This window comes from Sorex fumeus, unplaced genomic scaffold (genome assembly GCF_029834395.1).
Source record: "Sorex fumeus unplaced genomic scaffold, SorFum_2.1 ptg000028l, whole genome shotgun sequence".
In the NCBI taxonomy this organism is placed as follows: Eukaryota; Metazoa; Chordata; class Mammalia; order Eulipotyphla; family Soricidae; genus Sorex; species Sorex fumeus.
This window is the reverse complement of record NW_026606085.1, coordinates 4,367,566-4,388,777: the sequence shown is the minus strand read 5'-3', so window position 1 is coordinate 4,388,777 and position 21,212 is coordinate 4,367,566. Positions and strand designations below refer to the sequence as shown.

The window sequence follows — 21,212 nt, the reverse complement described above, 5'->3', positions numbered from 1 at the left end:
AAAGGGAAATGTGTTCGGTATCTACATGACTGAGACCTAAACCCGAAAGCTCTGTAACTTTTCCCACAGTGATTCAATAAATAAATAAATTATAAAAAAAAAAAAAATCAAAAAATAAAAACTGAGAAAAAGAAAAAAAAAAAATGAACGGAGAAACAGAGCCATTCCCATAAAATTCTATCTGCTCAAATTCCAGGAACTAAGTTGTTATGAAAAACAAAGCTGGCTTTCTTCAGTCTCTGTGTACTCACATGGCTCCTTGTTCTCAAGTTGTGTGTGCACTCGCATGTGATCCCAACCGTAAAAATGGATGATAGGGGCTGGAGCGATAGTACAGCGGGTAGGGAGTTTGCCTTGCATGCAGCAGACCCGAGTTTGATCCCCCAGCATCCCACATGGTTCCTCCAGCACCGCCAGGAGTAATTTCCGAGTGCAGAGCCAGGAGTAACCCCTGAGCATCACTGGGTGTGACCCAGAGCATCTGAGGCCATGAATTATGGAATGTGATCCCTGGTGTTCCTGGGTTCAAGGAGATCCTCAATTTGCTCATTTATGATGCGGATATATGCTAAGCAGGCAGGGGAGTCAGGTCGAAGCAAGCTGTGATGCAATGATCAGGCTGGCCCAAACGACCTCCTCCAAACTCCTTATGGGGACAGGGGTTCAAGGTTCTGACTAGGGAAACAAGAAGGACTAGATACCCTCATTCTCAGCCACCTATGCCCAAAGAAACCAAGTCTTAGGAAGGAACTCTGTCTCACCTGTAGGAACTAGGCCTCTGAGGAGTTAGGGCCAAGGGGGTGAGAATTTTTTTCTCTTCAGTCCCTAGGGATGTGGGGTGGGAATTTGTGGGGTCTCTGTGCTTTAAAGAAAAAAGATTACCAGCAAAATAGCCTGAAGGGTTGGAGAGTCTGGAGAGAGAATACAATTGGGAGGGTGCTCAGTCTGCATGTAGCTGACCTGGGTTCAATCCCTGGCACCACATATGGTGCCCTGAGCACTGCCAGCAGTAAGCCCTGAACACTGCTGTGTGTGCATGCTACACTTCTCCCCCCACCAAAAAAAAAAAAAAAAGGCTGGAGCACATGCTTTGGCATACAGGAAGCTGGGGTACCTCTCTGAGCAACTCCTGAGCACCAAACTGGAAGTATTGTTGGGTGTGGCCCAAACAGTTCCTTGTAAACTCTCTCTCTCTCTCTCTCTCTTACACACACACACACACAGAGTCAATTTGGAAAGAATCAAGACCCAAGAAGTGGCGCTGGAGCAGCTGTACAGTGGGTAAGGTGCTACCCTGCACACGAGGGGCAGTGCAGAGTACTGCAGAGCCAGGAGTAACCCTTGAGCACTGCCAAATGTAGCCCAAAAACTAAAAAAAAAAAAAAAAAAAAAAAAAAGACCAGGGAAGATCCTGAGGACGAGACCTGGTGAGGTCAGTAAGTTTCCTAAGGGCTCTAGGTCCTGTTGTCAGCAAGATCGATCATTTAGCAGCCCTGGCTTCTGAGTGCTATGTGGCCCTGCCCCCAGCCAATGCTCCCCACATCACCACAAATCACCTCTCTTCTTTTTTATTCTTCTCCCAGTCATCTGTCAGGGAGTGGTATGCCCATTCTTTGCCACATTCTTAACTGTGCTGGAATTGGAGGCCAGAGGGTAGCAGTGGGTGATGGCCTCCACTTCCCGGGTCAGCTCCCGAAGCCGCCGCCTCACATCTCGGGCATCATACTCTATTCGGGCTGCAGAGTGGCATCGTGGAATTTCGGGGACATATGCTGGGCCCTGGTTGGGTGGCACAGCAGGTGGGGCCTGCGAGCTAGGCTCCTGCTCTGCCTCAGCGCCCCCTCCTGCCCCTTCCTTTGACCCCCCTCCACCGTTATTGTGGCTCAGGCTCCTGGGACTGGGAGGTGGGGGATTCACAGGGTATACATAGGCCTCTAGGTCCAATTCTGAATGCCTGTCTGCTTTGGGGCACCTCTCCACTACGGTCTGCTGGAAGTGAATAGTCTGGGGCAGTGGCTGTGCAGCATCTGGGTCCCAGGGAACCCAAAATTCCTTGGTGGTTTGGCAGCCTCCCCAGGTCTGGGGGCCATTCCAGTTGTGGGAACAGAATGTTGGGTGCAGGTGTGCGGGTTTTTCCTCCGCCAGCACCACCTCCTCCTCCTCTTCCTCCTCCTCCTCCTCTTCCTCCTCGGGCTCTTCCTCGTCCTCCTCAGTGTCGAGGACCTGAGATTTGGAGTGGTGGGTGTGATGGTGATGATGGTGTCCAGTAGGTGGGGGGGTCAGAGTCATTTTCACGGGGTCCATGGTACACCGAAGGTGGACTTCAGTGGGGGTCTTCTCCGGGGGCGGCTCCTTTTTCTCAGGTGAGGAAGTCTTAACCTCTGTGGATGGGGAGAGGTGAGAAGCTGGCTCCTCCAGGGATGGAGGGCAGGGTGTAGGGAAAGATGCTGCAGGGCGCTGGTGTTTGAGGGGGAGATCTGGGAGCGGGGAGGGACCAGCTTAGGGCCAGGGCTAGAATACGGGTTTCTACCCTTCCTACACCCTAACCCTCAGTCACTACTTACCTTTCTCACAAATAATATGGAACATTTGGTGTAAGACGCCACGAAGTCTGTGCCAGAGCTAGGTAGGGGAGGACACAGTGACCTTAGGTACACCCTGGCCACCAGGCATGGCCCTCCAAGCCCTCCTGCAGACACCCTCCCACCTGGTCCCCCCCTGACCAGCGTCACCATATTGATGCTGATGTTAATGCAGATGATGAGGCCCAGCAGCAGGAGGATGGAGTTGCCCACATCCTGGCAGTTGTTGGGATGGGTATTGTGATAAGAGGTCCACTGGGGCCGGGGCCACTCAGCCATGGTAATGGGGGTTTCTAGGGCCACTGGGGCCCCTAGGCCCACTGAGCATACAGTATCCTACCTTTCCCAGAGGCTCCTGGGGGTAAGCGGGTCATAATGATCTTAGATTTTTCCCTCACAATGTGTTAAGAGGGAAAGTCCAGGCCCATGGTGGACCTTCCAGCCTGGATTCAGGCATCAGCAAAGGCCAGCCCTTCCCCTTGTGTGCCTTCAACTGGCCACCCGAACCAGCCCACAAGCTCAGACCTGCCTGGGCTCTGTCCACATCTGTCCCCTGCCTGACCCTTTACAGTCTCGATTTCCGTACAAACAAGGGTCCTAATCTTTTTTTTTTTTTTTGCTTCTTGGGTCACGCCCGGAGATGCTCAGGGGTTACTCCTGGCTCTGCACTCAGGAATTACTCCTGGCTTGCTCGGGGGACCATATGGGATGCTGGGACTCCAACCCGGGTCAGCCGCACGCAAGGCAAACACCCGACCCGCTGTACTATGGCTCCAGCCCCACAAGGGCCCTAATCTTAACTTCCTGTAGATCCCCCCTACCCACCACCCACCTCCCATCTTAGATAATGCAGCCATTGGCTGCAGTGGCCGCAGGCTCCAACCGTTCTCCCTCATGGGCAGTCATTTTCTCCAAGCTGCTGCTTGCGCACTCCCCATCCATCTGCTAACATTTCAGCAGGCACAAGCAACAGTTAAACTTTTATATTTACAATATTCTCTTCATCTTTTGCCAGGTTTAAAAATGTGTACAGAGCTGTGAAGGATTGGGGTGGGGACACAGGATGGTCAGGGAATTGTTCTGGTGAGGACTGGGCATTGGAGTCCGTGGCTGAATCATGGGGTCCCCTAATCCCCTCCATGCCCCATTTTTAGGGGGCATCTGTCTAACAGGGTTCAGGGCCCAGATCCCTAGCATTTAAAGGGCATGGCTGTTTGGAGAGGAGCTAGACCAGGCAGCGGGGAGGGTCAGAGACAAACTATGTTTCCATGGGTGGGGTAGGAGAAGGGAAAACCAGGAAGCAACGTTCTGGGGAGCCAAGGCTGGGAATTCTGGATGTAGGTGTCAGTGGAAGCACCTCACTCCCAATTCAAGTTTGGCACAAACCCACCCAAATGCCAGTAGGGCTCTCTCCTTCCCCACTGGTGCCCCTCACACACCTCTCTGATAGCATACAGTCCCCCAGAGGCTCCAGCACTTCCTGCTCGGTCCCAGCTGGGCATCGCCTCATTGCTCCCTGTTCTCCCTGAGGGTCTCTCCCGAGTCCATACCCCGCGACATCTGTTCCTCAGCACAGTGACCTCACTGGGTCCACCTGTCCTGTGAAACCCTTCACCCCTGCCCTGCCTTCCTTCACCCTCCTTCCCTTCAGCCCTGGTGACTGAGGGCTGGTCCGAGAAGGGGATGGCCCCAGAAGGGGGAGGAGAGAAGCTGGTCTGACACCAGGACGCAAAAGCTTCAGAGGAAGAGGGCCTAATGGAGAACTGAGGAAGAGAGAAGTGCGACATGAGACGCAGGTGGGACCCCTTTAGCTGCCAACTCCCTCCCCGCCTGCCCCCTCGTTTAGACGCCCTGGCCTGGAATTGGGGGAATCCTTGGCACATTTGGGGATTCTTCCACCCTCAAACCTACCCAGTTTGGCACATATGAGTGGTGGTCCGAGGACTGAGGGGAAGGCTGTCCTCAGACCCCAGTGAGGGCTTTGGTCAAACATGCATGGCCTCTGTGGAGGGCAGGTGCCACGTGCCCTCCCCTCAGGGTTTGTACATTCCCCCTCAGCTTCAAGTGTGCTCCCTCATCCTGTGTGAGGAAGAAATTAAGTGCTGGGCGCGAGGTGGGGACGGGGGGTAAGGGACACCGGGAAGTGCTGGAGAGAAAGGGGTCATCTGCATGGGAAAACACACATCCACATGCAAAACCATGTTTCCACTCAGAGAAGTGCGCCCTGGACCCACGGGTAGACGATTCCCAGGCACTACAGGGATGCTCAGATCTTCTCCCTCCCTGCAGCAGGAAATCTGTCTCTCTGGAAAACTTTGTTTCCTTGGACTTGTGCCATGGGGGGGGGGGGTAAACATGCTTTGCTGGGGTGGGGGCAGCGGGGCTGTGGGGGCAGGGAGCGGGCTGATTTCCTTGCCACTTCCCAGGCACAACCCTATGCTGTCTGGTGGCCCAGGGTCACTGTGTGTACACACACACACCACTTCTGGGGTCTCCAGGGGTGGGGAGAGGAGAGAGGTGAGAGAAGAGGGAAGGGAATAGGATTGTGGGGTACAAATCCCCACAGAAATTTCTTGAGGGGGCCAACATGTGTCCAGGGGGGCAAAAAAAACCTCGCCCTGCACATGGGAAAACGCACCCCCTGGTGAGAAAGCACACCTCCGGGGGGGCAACACTTGCGAGTTTCCATATACCCAAGACTGGTGTCCCAGTGTGGGAGAAGCATCCCCGGTTGTTCAAAGGCCCAGGTCCAGAGAAGAGAAAGGGCCTCCCTGCATGGGAGACACACATCCCGGTGAGGAACCCCGTGTCCACCTAAGGCTCCTTGACATGTGACAACTCCATGAGAAAAGCCTCTTGCCAAATAGTCCTCCCTGCCTTCCAAGGGGTACTTCCTGCCGGGAGGGCTGGAGGGCCGGGGAGGCGGGCCTCCCCAAGCTGCCCCCTATACCCGAGTGGTGGAGTGGGGGTGGGGTAGGGTGTTGTTGTGGCTGGTAGCGGTGGGGGGAGGAGGGGGAAAGGGCCCAAAGGGATGGAGGGAAGGGGGTGGAGGGGGCGGTGGTGGCCCCAGGCCACTGGGCAGCAGGGTCAGGGCCCCCGGGGCCAAGAGAGGCACATCGTCTGGTGCCCGGCGCAGGGCCAGGGTGTAGTCGGGTGGACAGGCAGGGCGCAGGGCCTCGGCAGGGTCCGCCCCCACGCCACCACCCCGCTTCAGCTGCAGCGATACCAGCTCCTCCTCCGGTGGCAGCTCTCGGCCTGCAGCGGGGAGCAGGGGGCCCGCTCCGGGCACGCCAGAGCCTGAGCCCCCCGGGGGGCTGAGTCGCCGGCATCGCAGCTCCTGCCTCCGGTCCCTCTTGTAGTAGAGGGCGGCAAAGGCGAGGATGTTGAGGAAGAGGAGGGAGGCGCCCACGGCCACAGTGACGCTGAGCTCCGTGGAGTAGTCTCGGGAGTCCCCGGGGAAGCGGTCATAAGCCCGGGGGCCCGGCTCGGGCTCAGGCTCGGGCGGCAGGGTGGCAGGCAGCGGGGGCCGGCGGGTGCCCGGGGCGCCCGGGGGCGGGCGAGGTGGCCAGCGGGTGGTGTAGGGGGGCAGGCGCGTGGTGGTGGTGAAGAGCTCCGTGTGCAGGTTGTGCAGGTGGGGCACGAGCTCCAGCCAGAAGGCCACCTTGTTGGCACGGTAGTTGTCCCGCACGCGTGGCTTCAAACCAATGTGCAGGTACTGCTTCTCCTTGCTGTTGAACTTGCTCCACACCACCTCCTCAAAGCGGTTGGGCTTGGTGTGGATGAACTTGGTGTCCTGGGGCACCGGCTGGTTGGGATCGCTGTGGGCAGGGAAAGGAGGAGTGAGGGCGAGGCTCCAGCGGGGCTGGGGGAGGGGCGGGGGGGAGTAGGAAGAATGAGAGTCAGGGAGCCAGGGAGTCAGAGAAGAGAGACAGTCCCAGCGGATACCAAGAGACAGCGGAACTGCCAGAGACAGATGAGATGAGAGACAGCCAGCGAGAGTCAGGATGAAATCACAAGGGAACAGGAAACAAATGCACAGGCGAGAGGCTGGAGACATAGCGCGGCAGGTAGGGGTTCAGCAGGAAGAGCGGGGTTCGATCCGGGCATTCCATATGGTTGCCCGAGGCCCGCCGGAAGTGGTCCCTGAGTGCAGAGGCAGGGGAAAACCTGAGCACTGCTAGGTGTGTCACATCCCCATCCCCCAGACACGATAACAGGAGAGACAGGGGAATGAGAGCTACAACAGAAAGGAAACCGAAGAGAGGGAAGGAGAGGAGCAACGGATGGGTGAGAGAGCAACCGCAGCCCTGACAATGGACACGCCCCTTCTAGATTCTGCTGGCCAGGGGCATTCCGAGAGACAGAGCTGGGTAGCGAGAGAAGGCACTGACAGCAGAAAGGAGACGGACATGGAGGCAGGGCCAGCAGCGAGGGAGCCCACCCCCCGAAGAACAGAGCTCTGGTCTGTCAGCTGCCATGTCTGCAGCAAGCCCCCCAGTGCCTGGCATGGAGGGGTGGCCGGCAGGCGTCTGAGACAAGGCAGAGAACCTGAGTGGTGGAAGGAGGGCTGAGTGCGAGTGAGGAAAGGGGGTGCACGCGTCTGTCTGCAGGGCATCCCACCCGGTCCCTCTGGCCCTCACCCAGTCTTGGCGAAGTTGGTCCAGTAGGTCATGACCACAGCGCTGAGCATGACATCATTCTTGGAGAAGTTGCAGGGGAAGAGGTCGGTGGCACCGACCATGGGCACACCAAAGACATAGGGCAGTTCATCCCCGTGCGCTGCGTCTGCCCACTCGGGCCTGCCCTCAGCCTGGCAGTGGTGGTAGAAGGTGTAAAAATAGACAGGGGACTGGTAGTCGGCGTGCAGCTTGGCGGTGGCCACAGCCGGTGCTACCCACTGGTGGTCAGTGAAGAGTGCCAGCAGGGTCTTGCGCCGCATCTCACCATTGTCACGGTCAGCCCAGTCTGTGTACATAAACTTGATGGTCTCACGCAGCACATCTTTGCCTTCTGGGTAGCCATACAGGTTGTCCACGAAGTTGGAGACAGTGAAGTCAAAGGCGCTGGCAGACACGCCGTCCTCACTCTCTGCAGAGTCCTCCACGAACTTCAGGCCCTCTCCTTGGTTGACCCCGATGAGCATGTCATAGTTGAGGAATTCTCCCTGCTGCATGAGGATCTCAGGGTCATCGGGGACGACGTCACCGTCCACCACGGGCCCGAAGGCAATGTGGTAGCTGGGGAGAAGGGGTCAGGATCTTATCACCTGCTCGTGGGCCCCCTCAGCTCAGAGCCCACAACCCGGGCTCTCCCTGGGCTTGGCAAGACCTCTCCCCTAGACCTCGTACCAAGTCCCTCCTAAGGCAACTCAGGGTGCTTTGCCCACACTTTCTCTGTTTAGGAACCTTTACTTAGAGAAGGCGGCTTCCTTTGGGGGGGGGGGGTGGAAGGGGGTTGGGTCATACCCTGCTGTGCCCAGGGCTTACTCCTGGCTCTGCGCTCAGGGATGCTTAAGGAGCCATATGCAGTTCTGAGAATCATACCCGGACCAGGTGCATTATAAAGCAAGTTCCCTACCTGCTACACTACCTTTATAGCCATGGGAAGAGAAAGTGTGGCCCCCATAGGAGCTTAAAGCACAGGCTTCCTTGCCAGATGGAAAGCAGGCAGGTACCCCTTGACCTCAATCTCTTTGCAATCAACAGTGATAGCCTGGACCTGGTCCTCTCCCACCCCCATACCGGGCAGGTTGCACGTCCTGGTCCACCAGCTCCCGGGAAGGCTTCCTGCGTAGACACTCCACAGCTTCAGCACTGTCCTCTCGGTCACAGCCCACCTTGGCTGCCAGTAGCCGCGTGTATTTGAGCGGCTGGTAGTTGACAGACCAGCTGGAGATAGCAGTGCCACTCTGGGCGATGGCCTTCTGGAACAGCCCTAGTGGGACACGCAGGCTTCAGGCTGGGCTGTATCGATCAGCCCAAAGAACAAAGGAGTGGTCGGGTAAGGGGGAGTGAGCAAGGAGAAGGGAAGGCAGGTCAAGGAGGTAGCTGGTACCTTCTGAATGGTGGGAGAGGATCAGAAGGTTGACACAGGAGGCCCCTGCCCCAGACCCAAAGATGGTGATGCGCTCCGGATCGCCCCCAAAGTGGGCAATGTTTTCACTGAGCCAGCGCAGGGCCTGAATCTGATCCAGGAGCCCATAGTTGCCTTTTGCAGCCTGGTCCCCAGTGCTGAGAAAACCTGGGGGTAGAGGAAGAAAGGGAGTTCCCTGGGGGTGTCATAGTGTCTGTGCCCCTCGTGGAGCATCTCAGTCTAAATGAGAAGACATTCTACTCTTTCTGGGTTTAGAGGCACCCTCCCGCCAGCCCCACCCCTGTCAACCCCCCCAGACTCCAGCCCTTCGAGTTGGCTGTCCACCCTCACCGAGCACCCCAAGCCGGTAGTTGAGCGTGGCTACAATGACGTTGCCATAGGCAGCCAGGACGGAGCCATCGAACATGTTTCCAGTGCCCTCCATGTAGGAGCCGCCGTGCAGAAATAGCATCACGGGCTTCTTCCCAGAGTCCCGGATATCTGCGTGGGGAGGGAGTGGGCAAGTGGGCCGGGTGGGGGGGGGGGTGGAGGACAAGGGCACAGTCAGTCCAGAAGCAGCAGCGCCCAGCTCCTAGGCCTGATGAGGACCAGACAGGAGCTCAGGGCACATGTCACTCCCATCCCTGGGGGGGCAAGACCGGATTCCCCTCCCTCCCTCCCCAGCTAGTCCTGGCAGCAGGTCCCTCCGCACTTCCTGCCAGTCTGCCCCACAGAACTTCTCCAAAAGCCCAGGAGAACTTCCATGAACCCAAAAGAGGAGGGAGGTGGGGGGCGCTCCCCAGAGCATCTGCCAGATTTACCCCTTCCCATACACATAATGAATGTCCTTTCTGCTCACAGGAAGGGTGAGTCCCCAAGTCTGGAACTCAAGCGAGAGATGCTGGGAAGGTCCTGACATCTCCTCAGCCCTGGGTTTCACCTCCATGTAGGAGCCTGTCCTGTGGCTGAGGGGGTGCCAGGCCCTAGGGTCCCTGGGGGCTTTGGCTTGGTCTTCTCCCCGTCCTAATTCCTTTCTAGGTCACCTCCCCAGTTACCATGGCAACCCCCAGCCTAATTACGGTGTCAGGAGGAGGCAGGGTGGGAAAGAACCTGCAGGATGAAGTCAGGGTGCAGTTTCCTAGTCTCAGACCTCCCTCAAACTGGCTGGAGCTCTGGATTTTGCCGTGGACCCGTCTCTGGCCATGTTTCCAAAGAACCCCATAATCACTGACACATGTGTCGCTTATAGGCTGGATTAAGGGGTGAGGTGCTTAATTCCAGAAGAGACTGAGAGTCAGAGAGGGCTTTCCGGAGCCCCCAAGACTCTAAGTTCCCTCTTGCAGCCCCTTCATGATTCAGCTACAGTGCCAGGGCTGGGGTCACCTCTGGCCCACAGGCCCTCCTCTCTCTTTAACACTACTTTCCTCGCTGGGGTACTCGGCAAGCAGGCAGGCAGGATCTGGCCTCAACCGCTGGGCTTCTGCTTGCCTCTTGTCCTGCTGGAACTTTCCTCCTGCTACATCACAGAAGGCACTAAGACACTGCTAGCCTCCAGTCTTCACTCTCGCTTGCCTTTCACCGGGAGCTCCCTCACCAGCGGTACCCATATCCTCCCTAAATCTTGTTCTTCTTCCAACATTTCCTTCCCTTTCAGGCCCTGTTCTGAAAGTCCTCGGTTCTCACGTCCTCCCCACCCAGAACCTCCATTCCCAGTGGGGTGGGGAAAGGGGCAGGGAGGGGAAGTCAGAAAGGGAAGGAGCCGGAAGGGGGCCAGGGACAACAAGAATTCAAAACCAACAACAAAAAAAACAGGATCAAGAAAGAAGAAAGAAAAAACAACAACCAAAAAGCAAGAAGCTCTCGGGGCAGAGTCAACAAGAAAAGAAAAAAAAAAGAAAAAAGAAAAAAAAAAAAAGAAGATCCAGTTTTGGAAAAAAAGAAAAAAAGAAAAAAATCTTTGCATATTTTTTTCCCAAAGTTTTGAGATAAAACTTCAAGATATTGGGCCCTCTTTTCAAAAATTTCCAAATTCCTTAATTTGCTTCAAATGCTTGCCTTTTCTATGTCTCACAGGCTTTTGGAAATTGCAGCAGACTTCGGATGTTTCAATTGTGTAGTCAATTTGCCAACTGAATTTTTTTTCAAATGTTGTTTTGCTCCAAATTAAAATTGCTTTTTTCAAATGTTACATTTCATGGTTCAAAATAGTCCAAATTTCATTCAGGCCCTAAACATTTTATCCAATTCTTTTGGTTTTTGACAATCCAATTTCTTTCTTTTTTTTTTTCCACTTTATTTTCGCCATGTTTGGCTTTTCTTGCCGATTTTCTAGTGGGTCCAACATTGTTCAAATTTTGTTTGAAGTTTTCATAATTCTTTTTTCCAATTATTAAAATTTTTTCTTTTCTTTTCTTTTTCATTTTTAGTTGGGGGGAGTGACTGAGGGGCCTGACGGGCTGGGGGCTTAGTTAGGGGCGTCCTCTTTCAGCAACCACATGCAGCAGCGGGGTTTTAAAATCTACCTGTGTCTGGCGGATTGAGCGTCGCCTCGTCACGTTTTTTTGTGAGCGGACCTAAGACCGGGAACACAAAACAGAGAAAAAAGGACAATTTTGTGGGGATAGACGGGGGTCAGGGGAGGTAGTGGATGGGGAGGGGAGGAGAGAGAGCAGAAAAGGGGAGGGTGAGGGGGGGCAGAAAAAATAAGCCAAAAAAAGCAAAATCGTTTGCAAGAAAAAGAAACCAAGAAAAGAGAAAAACGTTTCTACAACCCAATTTTGTTCCCCTCCCCGGAAAAAGTCATGCCCCAAAGAAAAGGCTGATTTGGGGGGGTGGGGTGCCTGAGTGGGCTGAGGCCTGTCTTAAGACATATTGACTGGGCTGGAAAGGATTTGGTTGTCCAAGTGTTTGCTAATTGCTGGAAATGAAACAGTGTTAGAGGTGGGGGTGGGTGGGAGTGGGGAGACTGCTGGGAGCCCCAAGCCAGCTGAGTCTCCAGGACCAAGCACCTGCCTGCTCCCCCAGGCTCTAGGGTGGAAGGGCTAGGACTCTGCTTCCATCTGGACAAATCTGGAGGGCAGAGGGTAGGAAGGGGCTCAGGAAACAGCCCCACTCCCAGCTCCTCTCCCAGCTCCTGCAAGCACTCAGCTCCTCGCTGGAGGGCTGGAGGTAGGTCTGCCCGGGTTGTCTAGCTGCCTCCCCGGCCTCTCACCCCACCTGCACTTCCGGTTTACCACAGTCATAGGCTGGCTTCTCATCCCGGCTCCCCAATGTGGGTCAAAGCAGGGAAAGGGGTCATCAGGTCTTGCCCTCCACTCCACCTCTTTCCTCTGCACCCGCCCCTGCCTCACCACCCCCCCTTACCCAGGACTGCTTTCCTCCCCCCCCCTCCACCCCCACAAATGGTCAACTTCCCACCAGGGGTACCAGCATCCCCCCAACTCTTCTGAAAGCCCGCGAAGTCCCCTCCCCTATTGTGGTTTCAGTCCACAAACAAGGAAGAGGGAACACAGTGGCCTGAGTCATTTTGACATCTAAGGAGGTATTAGGAGGCACAAGGTGTCCCCACTTTCAGGGATAATACCCCCCTCCCCACCCACCACTGGGCCCCAAGTTGGATTAGAGGCTTCATTCACATTGGGGACTGATCACAGGAGAGCTTGGAAACCTGAGGAGGTATCTCCAGGCTGATTGGTTTCTCCTCAACCGCTCTGGAGACCAGCCTGGGGAAGGATGGACCAGGAAGGCCCATTCTCCACACTGGCAATGAGGGCCCCATGGAGACCTACTGCACTGGAGCTTGCTCATTATGGCGGGAAGGGAACAGGGATACTCGGCAGGCCATGGGGACACATGAGACTATGAAGTGTAGATATGTCTGTTGTGTGCTGGAGCCAACCTCTCCCACCCAGAGCTGCTGTGAAGATTCAGTGAGATCACTTAACTGTGCCAGGCTGGCCCTGGGCATCACATCCACAGCAAGTGAAGGTATAACTAAGGGTGGTATGGGGGTGAGGTAGACAGTTTATTTGGAAGTAGTGGGGTGGGCTGTCCTCTGGTGAGAAAATGTTCAGTAGATGTTTTGGGAGTGGATGAGAAAGCCCACTGAGGAGCACACTGAGGTGAATAGTCTATGTGGAAGAACTGGGTTCTCTGAGTCACGGCAAGAGGGCACAGTAGCGGATGGCTCATAGAAAGGCAGGGGATGTGGAAGAGATGGTTCTTGGGCAGAGGGGCTTCCAAGGAAAGGACCCGTGGGCTGTGAGGGGGCAAGTAGTCTGTTAGGGTACTTGGAAGCTGGGTGGGATTAGAGTAGATGATGCTTCTGTGCATGGTGTGTGGGATTTCTGGGAGGCACAGCTTACCAATGGGAGTGGTAGTAAGGGTGTTAGGGTACACTGCTGAAGTGGCTGGTCTGTAACAGAATGTGTGGAAAGGGACATGAGTGGGTGCAGAGTTATTCTGTGATAGGCATGAAAAGATTCTGAGTGCAGTGATGGAGGAACTAGAGTACAAGATCTGTAAGTGGAGTGGAGGATTGCTACTTGTGTGACACGTGTCTAAAGGGATATACCTGAGGGATGTACAGATGATCTCTAAGCAGATCTTAGGGAAAGCAAAAGCGTTTGAGAAGTGTTGAGGGTGGAGCTGAGAATACAGCTAAGGGGCAGAGTCCTGCCATATGTGAAGCCCGGATTAGATGCTGGGGGGGGGGGGGGGGGACAGAAAGAAAGTTATTTACAAGAATAAATTATGGCAAATATCAGGGTGTTGGGGCAGGGATAGTCTTGCTGAACACAGTTCAGGCACTGGGACTGAGGTGTATATACAGTTTTGGAGGAAGGGGCTTGTGGCCATACCTCGTAGTGCCCACAACTTACTCTGGGCTCTGCACTCAGGGATCATTTCTGATGGGACCAGAGAAATTGTATGTAGTTCTGGGAATAGAACCCACGTAGGCCACATGCCAGGCGAGCCCCCTACCCACTGCACAATCTCTCCAGCCTACATTCTATGTTATTAGTGTTCTAGCGGATCTATACCAGGGATATTGGAGAATACGGATATGTGGGTGATACGATATAAAATTTTAGAGACATGTAGGACATATGCTATATAAAGGTACCGGAAGTTGTGGTATGTGGGGTATCAGAACACATGGTCACTATATCCTTTTAGTTGGGTACATGACCTGAGTGTTGAATAGCTGAGATTTTTTTCTGTTAGAGGACTGACCACATGACATGGGGGCACAAGGGGTGTAGAGTGTATCTACAGAAGACCTGGCTCTGTGTTGGAAAGTGGCCTGTGGGGGGATATTGCAGGAGTGGCTGGCTTCTGAAGAAGTGTTTGGAGGGGTAAGTCAAAAGGCTATAGTGCCGTTGGGTGCTAGAGTTTGGCTGGTTTCCTACCTGTAGTTAGGTGGAGTGTTCTGATTAATCCTGGTGAGCAGAAGGTTGGCAGCAGAGACTGACCAGGAGGAGCACGCTGGGGTCTGTGAGCCAACTACAGTGACCCAGAAGGTTCACTGACGGGCTCAGGATCCCAGGGAAGCAGGAGCTGTGCTACGAACGGTGAACGGAGGGGCCCCTGGAGAGGAGGCTTCAGGTGCGGGTGAGGGGAGGGGGGCCTGCATATGACGACAGAAGGAAGTTTGTGCATCCTGGGCTGGGGCAAAGAGAGTCTGTGTTGTCCCTGAGGTGTAGCTGTGGTGAATGTGGGTCCTTGGCCAGCGATAAGCACAGGCCTGGGGCGCGAGCAGGGACAGAGCTGGAGTGGGGGTAAGGGCGGGCTGTGGATGGAGCCCACCACATTGCTCCCAGGGGCCACTCAGTGTGCCTGCTACCTGCTGCTTTTACTGCCAGAAGAGTTCTCTGTGGGCACAAGGAATGTCTGTGGGCACGCCTGGCAGGCGCCTTGAAGCACCCACGGCGGGGCTGCACCACCTCACTGCCCAACTCCCAGCCACGGGGCCCCACCGGTGCTCGGGAGTGTATCTGGGCGTAGTGGGCCGCGTCCACGGGTACCCGGCCTGGTGCCCACGCCCTTACCGTCCTCGGTGGGCACGTAGAGGTTGAGGTACAGGCAGTCCTCGCTTTGGTTCTGCACGTAGGTGGCGGCCGCCTCCAAGTTGTCGGTGAACCACACGGGCAGCATGATGGCGGGCAGCGCCCCGTGCAGGTTCTGCGGGCAGGCGGGCGGCAGGGTGGTGGCGTTGCGCACGCCGGGCCACGAGGCGGGGGCCTCGGGCGGCTGGAAGCGGCGGGCGCCCAGGGGCGGCGTGGCGTAGGGCACGCCCAAGAACTGCACGACCGGGCCCAGGATCTCGTTGTTGAGCTCGCGCCGCACGCCGCGCACGCGCCCGTAGGCCGTGCTCACCACCGGGAAGCGCTCCTCCCCGAGGCCCGGGTTCGGGCCGCCCGGGGGGGCGCCGGCACTGCCGGGACCCCCTCCTCCCCGCTGAGCCCCCACCAGCCCCATGAGACACAGCGCCAGGAGCCACATGCTGATCCGGGGACCCCCCCTCCCTCCCCGGGACCCCCCCCCCTCGGAGAGAGAGAGAAGGGGGGGGAGAGGGAGGGAGGCCCCCCTCGCCCCAGGTGGGAGGAGGGGGCGGGGCACGGAGGGAGGAGGGAGGGCGGGGAGGGACCTGGGTTAGACCGGGCGGAGCAGTGGTCTGTTCCTCTCCATGGAGGGGACGAGGGGTAGGGAAAGGGAAGGGAGTGGGAGAAGGTGAAGGTCGACCCGACCTGTGGGGCCCGGGTGTGCAAGAGACAGACAAGACAGACAGACGGGCAGAAAAATACAGAGAGGTGAGGAAAGGGAAGGGAAATTGGAGGATGGGGCAGACAGAAAGGAATGGGAAAACAGAAGAGACAAGCGGTTAGTGACTTGGAATTCAGATCAAATTATCCCTTTCTTCCACCCACAGGACCCTTTGGCACCTTCCTCCACCCTAGCAATCTCCCCGCCTCAGCAGGAACCCAGAGGAAAAAGGATGAGGCTGAGGCTGAGGGTGGGGTGAAGATGTAGTAAAAGTTAAGGGCAGAACCAGAGTGGAAGCAGTCAACCCCCCGCAACCCCCAAACATGCTCCCTTCCATCTGCTTTATCCTTTCCAGGGACTCAGGAGTCCCAGTTCCCACCTCCCTGGGAGGGATGAGATAGTCAAGGAAGAGAAAATAAAAATACCAGCTCATTAATTAGCAGGAAGTGGTAGATTTGTTTATACGCGTTAATTACTCCTGAGCTGTAATTTCATGCCACTGAACCTTCAACCCAGGCCAGACTTGGTCTTTTTCATTTGGGACTGAACAAACCCAGCATCTTTTCCGCCCTTCAACCTCCTGTACCCTAAGGGTTTGTGAAGCTTAGGGGATCTTTTTCCCCCACGCTCACTTAATTTCTCCCCTCAGAAGTTAAGGTGCCTTGAGACAGTGTCTAAAGTAGGGAGGGGATATTGGAGGGGCAAATCCGGGGGACATATGCATGATCCTGCAGTCGGTTGCCGGGCGACGGGATGCTGCCCGCAATGTTACCTCGGTAACGGGCTGCAGCTTTAACCCTGGAAGGGGGTGTCTCGAGAAAAGAGGGTAAGGGGCTCTCTTGGTTATGAGGTCCATTTAGGGCAAGAGAGGGTAGAGCAGAAGCATAGATCAGAAGGCTAGAGTTTTCCCTAACATTAGCAAGGAGGAACAAGTATATATGTTGAAGGGAATGAGAGACCGGGAGTAAAGAGACCCCCCCAACAGACCCACAAATTACACACTGCAGGCCAGTCAGTCTAGTTCTAGTGACCAGACTTCTGGCTGGGGAGAAGGGATGCTGAGGTAGATTTGAGGGGCATCAGATGCACCCACTGATGACTGCCCCTTCCCACACTCTGAAACAGCCATGGACTCCAGGCACCTCCTATTCTGTGCCAGGCATCTGGACCCATGTCCGGGGGCAAACCCTGGCTTTCTTCTCACCCTGAGTCCCCTCCCCTTCCCCTTGCCAGCCCTTCCACAGTTTTGCTTGGATGCTGGGTGCTGAGGGCAGCAGGGGCAGGACAAGGGAAGAGACAGACCCAAAGCAGCAGACACCCAGGTCATTTCAGCAAGCCCCCACTTGTCCTGTTCCCCCCCCACCCCCGCCCCCAGCAGCCAGAGCTGTTTGCTGACGCGGGGTTTTCAGAGCCAGGCGCCAGCCCTCCCGGTGGCTCTCTGCAGGTGTCAATTTATTCCAGAGCTGAGGACACAGGAGTCCTTACACACACACCCAGTCATGCCCTCCCTCTCTTCAGGTCCTCCTGAGCTCCTGTTCCCCCATCACCTCAGAGGGTTTGGGACTGGCTCCCTCAGGATCTTGCTCTGCCCATGCCAGGCTGGGCTCTGCCTCCAGGGTGTCAGCCTCCTCCTCCCACTAACATGGTCTGCCTCTGTCAGCCCCCAGCCCTGCCTGTGAGGTACTCTGGCTCCTGGCCTCCTCCTAGTCATCTTCTCTCTTCTTCACTCCCACTGGAGCCTTCCCCCTCCATCTCGCTCCTCTTACACTCCCTCAGAGCCTGGCCTCTTCCAGCCTGCTCCAGTCTAGCCTTCAGTCTTCCACCTCGGTCCCTTCCGTCTTTCTTCCAGATCTCTCCTTGGTGTTCTCATCTCTTCAGAACCCGTCCCCAAATTTCTCCCTCAACCCCCTTCCTCCTCCCTCCTTCCTTCCCTCCCGCTCTTCTCTCTCCCTGTCTCCCCCATTTTCTCTCCCCGCTCTCCTCATGTCTGTCTGCCACATCTTGCTCCCCGGTTCTTCTCCCTATCCCTCTGCTCTGCTCTCTCCATTGCTGTCCAGCCCTGATTCCCCTAGTCAGGGAGAGTTGAGGGACGGGGGCTCTGGCCGCAGGCGCCCCCCCCTTCCTGCAGTGGGGAAAATGGCTTGGCCGGGAAGGGGAGGAGGGGGAGGGGGAGATGGGAACACACGGGGTCTGTAGGCCCATTCAAAGGATCATTCATGGGCTGGAGAGAAGCAGAGACAAAGAGACCGAGACGCAGAGACACGGCAAGAGCATCCCTAGGCGGAGACACGCAGACGGAGCAGGCTGGGGGAAACTAGGAGAGCAACGGGGAGAGGGAGACCCCAGCGGACCGCCACGCAGCCCCTCCACCCTACCCGGCTTAGCTCCTACCTGGCTCAGCCCCGGGGCCGTGGTGCCTCCATCCAGGGCTCCGAGTAGGGGGCGGGTTGGCTCAGGGAGGGGGGCGGCGGCCTCTGAGCCCCCGCGGTCCCGCAGGCGCAGCCCCCGCCCGCAGCGCCTCACCCGGCGGGGGAGGGGGGATCGCCCCAACCCCGGGGGGCGGGGCCGGGATCCAGTCGATCCCCGGGCGAAGGAGAGGTAGCGGATGGGGTCAGGAGGAGCCCCAGAACAGGGATCCCCGCAGTGGGGACGGTGGAGAGAGGAGGGGGAAACGGGACAGAACGGAATTGAGATCCACTGGCTCCGAGGGCCGGCTCCGAGGGATCAGAAGGCGTTACAGGCGGAGGATCCTAAGGGATCGGGTGCGGGAGGAGGAGTTCACGGCAATCTCCAGGGGCCTGGAGCCTGGGCACGCAGGACCCGCGGTGCAGGGGCAGGGATCCAGCCGGAATCCTCGGGGAGGGGGAGGGATCTAGTCGATCCCGAGGGCGGCGGGAGGGGAAGGTCCGGGGACTCAGGAGGGCGGGAGCCGGGTCTGGAGCCCCGGGGCTGGGGTCGGAAGGGCTCTAGGAAAGAAAGTGGCTGCAGGAGGCGGCTTCGGGGGTAGCTCAGCAGCCCGGAGGCCCGGACTCCAGGAACCGCGCGCCAGGGCCCGCCCGCCTCGCGTCCATCCCAGCCCGAGAGTGATGATCCGCCGGCGGAGCAGCCGCAGCAGCCCCGCGCGTCACCGCGCGGCCGCCTCCCCCGCCCCCTGCCGAGAGAGCAGCGCACACCCCTCGCTCCCACCAGTCAGCCCGCCCGCCCTCCGGAGTGTGGGGGGCTAGAGACGGGGAAGGGGAGCCAGAGGGGGCAGACGGGCGGACCAGGCAGGTCGGGACAGGGTGGAGTCCTCCCCCACGGTCTCCCACCTTCCCGGCTCCCGAGGTGGGATGGGGGTGAGGGGCCGAGAGGACTGAACTGTAGGGGGCGAGGCATCATGTGAAGGAGGAGGAGCCGTCGAGCTGCGGGCGGTGTTTCTCGGCCGTGGGTGGAGCTTGGCGGTGGGAGCCGCCTCTTTTGGGGAGTGGGTTCGGTTTAAACCTGAAAAGGAGGAGACTGTGGGGAAAGGGGCGGGCCTAAACGTGGGGACCCGGTTCTTCGGAAACTGGTCGGAGCTAGGAGGGGGCGTTAAGAAGCGATCGGCTTAGAAAGTGGGCCAATCCGTGACGCAACCCACGGCCCCGCCTCCCGCTCCGCCACTGCCTCCTTCCTCCGCTCCTCATTGGCCCCGGGTTCTCCGCCCGCCAGACGTCTTCACCACTCGTCGGAGGTTTTACAAAGGCGCAAATGCACGATGAGGGCTGAACGCTGGAATGAGCACGGCCCCGATTGGGCACCTGTGGAGCTTATTTGCATTGGAGGTCGTGATTGGCCGACTTCCCAAGATAGCCTGGGCGGTGTCTGAACTGCGCGTGACCACCTACGGCGATGGCCTCTCTGGGGACTGCCTTCCGCCGCCTGGGCGCTGTGTCCGGAGCCGGGGCCGTAGGCTTGGCCGCCTACGGGGCGCACGGTGGGGACGGAGGACAGACCTAGGATTGTGCCGGGGGCGACCTCTGGGGTCTGGCTTAGGGGTGGAATCTGGGAAGTGCCCGGCCTGCTATCGACCGGACAGTCCGCAAAGACCCAGCCCTTTGTAAATTCCTCACCCTAGCCCAGTGGCTTCTCAAGCTGCTTGAGGCTTATTTCAGTCGATCAGAAAATTCCCTGGGGCTCCCTTTTTCAGTAGCGCCCCCTTGGGTCACCCCAGGAATAGGGGCGGTGAAATTCCTGTGAAAATTGGTAATTTTTACCTTTTCTTTCTACAGGCGCCCAGTTCCCAGATGCCTACGGAAAGGAGGTGAAGTAACTGCTCTGGGGCTTCCAAGCGACTTCAGGATCTTTACAGTGTCAAGGGGAAGGGTTGCGGTTCTTCGGAGCTGCTGACACTGCCTGACGTGTATCGGGGTGCCTGAGAGGGGCAGAGTGGAACTTACATGTGGCATTAGAACTCAAGATCCAGTTTCCTGCGGTGCTTAGGAAGTCTCTCTCTCTCTCTCTTTTTTTCTTACAGCTGTTTGTCAAGGCCAACCAATACCACTTCTTACACAGTCTGGCCCTGTTAGGGGTACCCAATTGCAGAAAACCCCTCTGGGTAACCTTCCCTCTTTGCCTAAATTTGATGAAGCCCTACCAACCCCTTTTAAGCCTTCCCCGTTCTTACTTACCTTGTAATTTTGCCTTCTATTTCCTTTAGGCCGGATTACTACTAGCCTCTGGAACCACTTTATTCTGTGCCAGTTTCTACTACTACGGTCTGACTGGAAATCCTACCATCCAGACTTTGGCCCCTGTGGGGGGGAGCCTGCTAATCTTGGGCTGGCTTGCCTTGGCATTTTGAACTTTCTTGTTTTTTACTTCTGGGTAATTTTTTGAGAACTGGAACTGGAGGAGATTAAAAGTGAAAGGCAAAATAAAAACACTGCAGTCTTTATTTATCTAACCTCCTGGAGGAAGGATAGGGATTGTCAACTTCTGAACTCCCTCCCTTACTAGGACTGAATCAGTCAGCCTTGGGCCTGGGGATTGCCTTCACATCACGTTAACTTTTTGGAGGCCTAGGAGAGGTTCAAGTGATAGGATGTGTGAGTTTTATCTCAGACACACCCCCACATTATATCACCCCCTTAGTACTATGTGGCTAAGTCTACTTTTTAGTGGTGTGGGGAGGGGAGAGCTGAAAGATAGTTCAGTGGAATTTTTTTTTCTGTATATAGGGGTTTCACCCCAGCACTGCATGGTTAAAAGAACAATTTAGGGGCTGGATTACAGGGGTTAAAGGGTTAAGGCCTACCCTCCGCTCCCCACACACTTGTGGTTGATTCCAACCATTGATCAGAGGGTAGGCAGAGAAGGAACCAGTATGATAATAGCTGGAAATGATCACGTTGGGCAAGAACTGAGTGCTAAAAGGAGGTAAAGGGATATTCCTAATGACCTTTCAGTATCTGTATTGCAAACCACAATGCCCAAAAGGCAGGGGGGAAAGACAGAAAAGAAAAGCGCCCACCATACAGGCAGGCTTGGGGGTGGGGGACTGATAGGTGGAAAACTGGGGACACTGGTGTTGGGAAATGTTCACTGGTGGATGGGTGTTAGGACACTGTATGACTGAAACCTAATACAAACAGCTTTGTAAGGATCTGTCACAGTAACTTAATTTTAAAAAACTTTAAAAAAACTAAGTTTTTTTAAAAAAAGGGTTAAGGCCTTGCCAACCCTAGTTTGATCACCACTGTATATGGTCCTCTGAGCACCTCCAGGAACATAATGAGGAGTGAACATCTCCAGCAAGCCTGAAAATCTGTGCTCTCT

The 21,212-nt window shown here is 56.4% G+C and overlaps 3 protein-coding genes across 4 annotated transcripts; 1 reads left to right on the top strand and 2 right to left on the bottom strand.

Annotated features, from left to right (window-relative positions):
* Nucleotides 1-1,552: 1,552 nt before the first annotated feature.
* SPEM1 (spermatid maturation 1) lies at nt 1,553-3,524 on the bottom strand. Its single transcript, XM_056114796.1, is given in 5 exon segments — nt 1,553-1,617; nt 1,620-2,381; nt 2,565-2,622; nt 2,724-2,918; nt 3,510-3,524. Coding segments are annotated over 5 exon segments (1,095 nt in total).
* Nucleotides 3,525-3,550: 26 nt separating this feature from the next.
* On the bottom strand, nt 3,551-18,614 carry NLGN2 (neuroligin 2). 2 transcript variants are annotated; one of them, XM_056114873.1, is made up of 8 exons: nt 17,811-18,613; nt 14,705-15,403; nt 11,177-11,227; nt 9,006-9,155; nt 8,637-8,822; nt 8,324-8,516; nt 7,223-7,819; nt 3,551-6,400 (listed from the first exon to the last, which is right to left on the bottom strand). In XM_056114873.1, exons 2-8 carry the CDS (start codon nt 15,156-15,158, stop codon nt 5,527-5,529), a joined length of 2,505 nt encoding a protein of 834 aa, XP_055970848.1. In that variant the 5' UTR covers nt 15,159-15,403; nt 17,811-18,613; the 3' UTR covers nt 3,551-5,526. The 2 variants fall into 2 exon arrangements, with proteins under 2 accessions (XP_055970848.1, XP_055970849.1); XM_056114874.1 differs by lacking the exon at nt 11,177-11,227 and having other exon boundaries at nt 17,811-18,614.
* Nucleotides 18,615-19,085: 471 nt separating this feature from the next.
* TMEM256 (transmembrane protein 256) lies at nt 19,086-20,331 on the top strand. Its single transcript, XM_056114908.1, has 4 exons — nt 19,086-19,371; nt 19,667-19,698; nt 19,912-19,992; nt 20,095-20,331. The coding sequence occupies exons 1-4, from the start codon at nt 19,287-19,289 to the stop codon at nt 20,236-20,238; spliced, it is 342 nt and encodes a 113-aa protein (XP_055970883.1). The 5' UTR covers nt 19,086-19,286; the 3' UTR covers nt 20,239-20,331.
* The last annotated feature ends 881 nt before the right edge of the window (nt 20,332-21,212 follow it).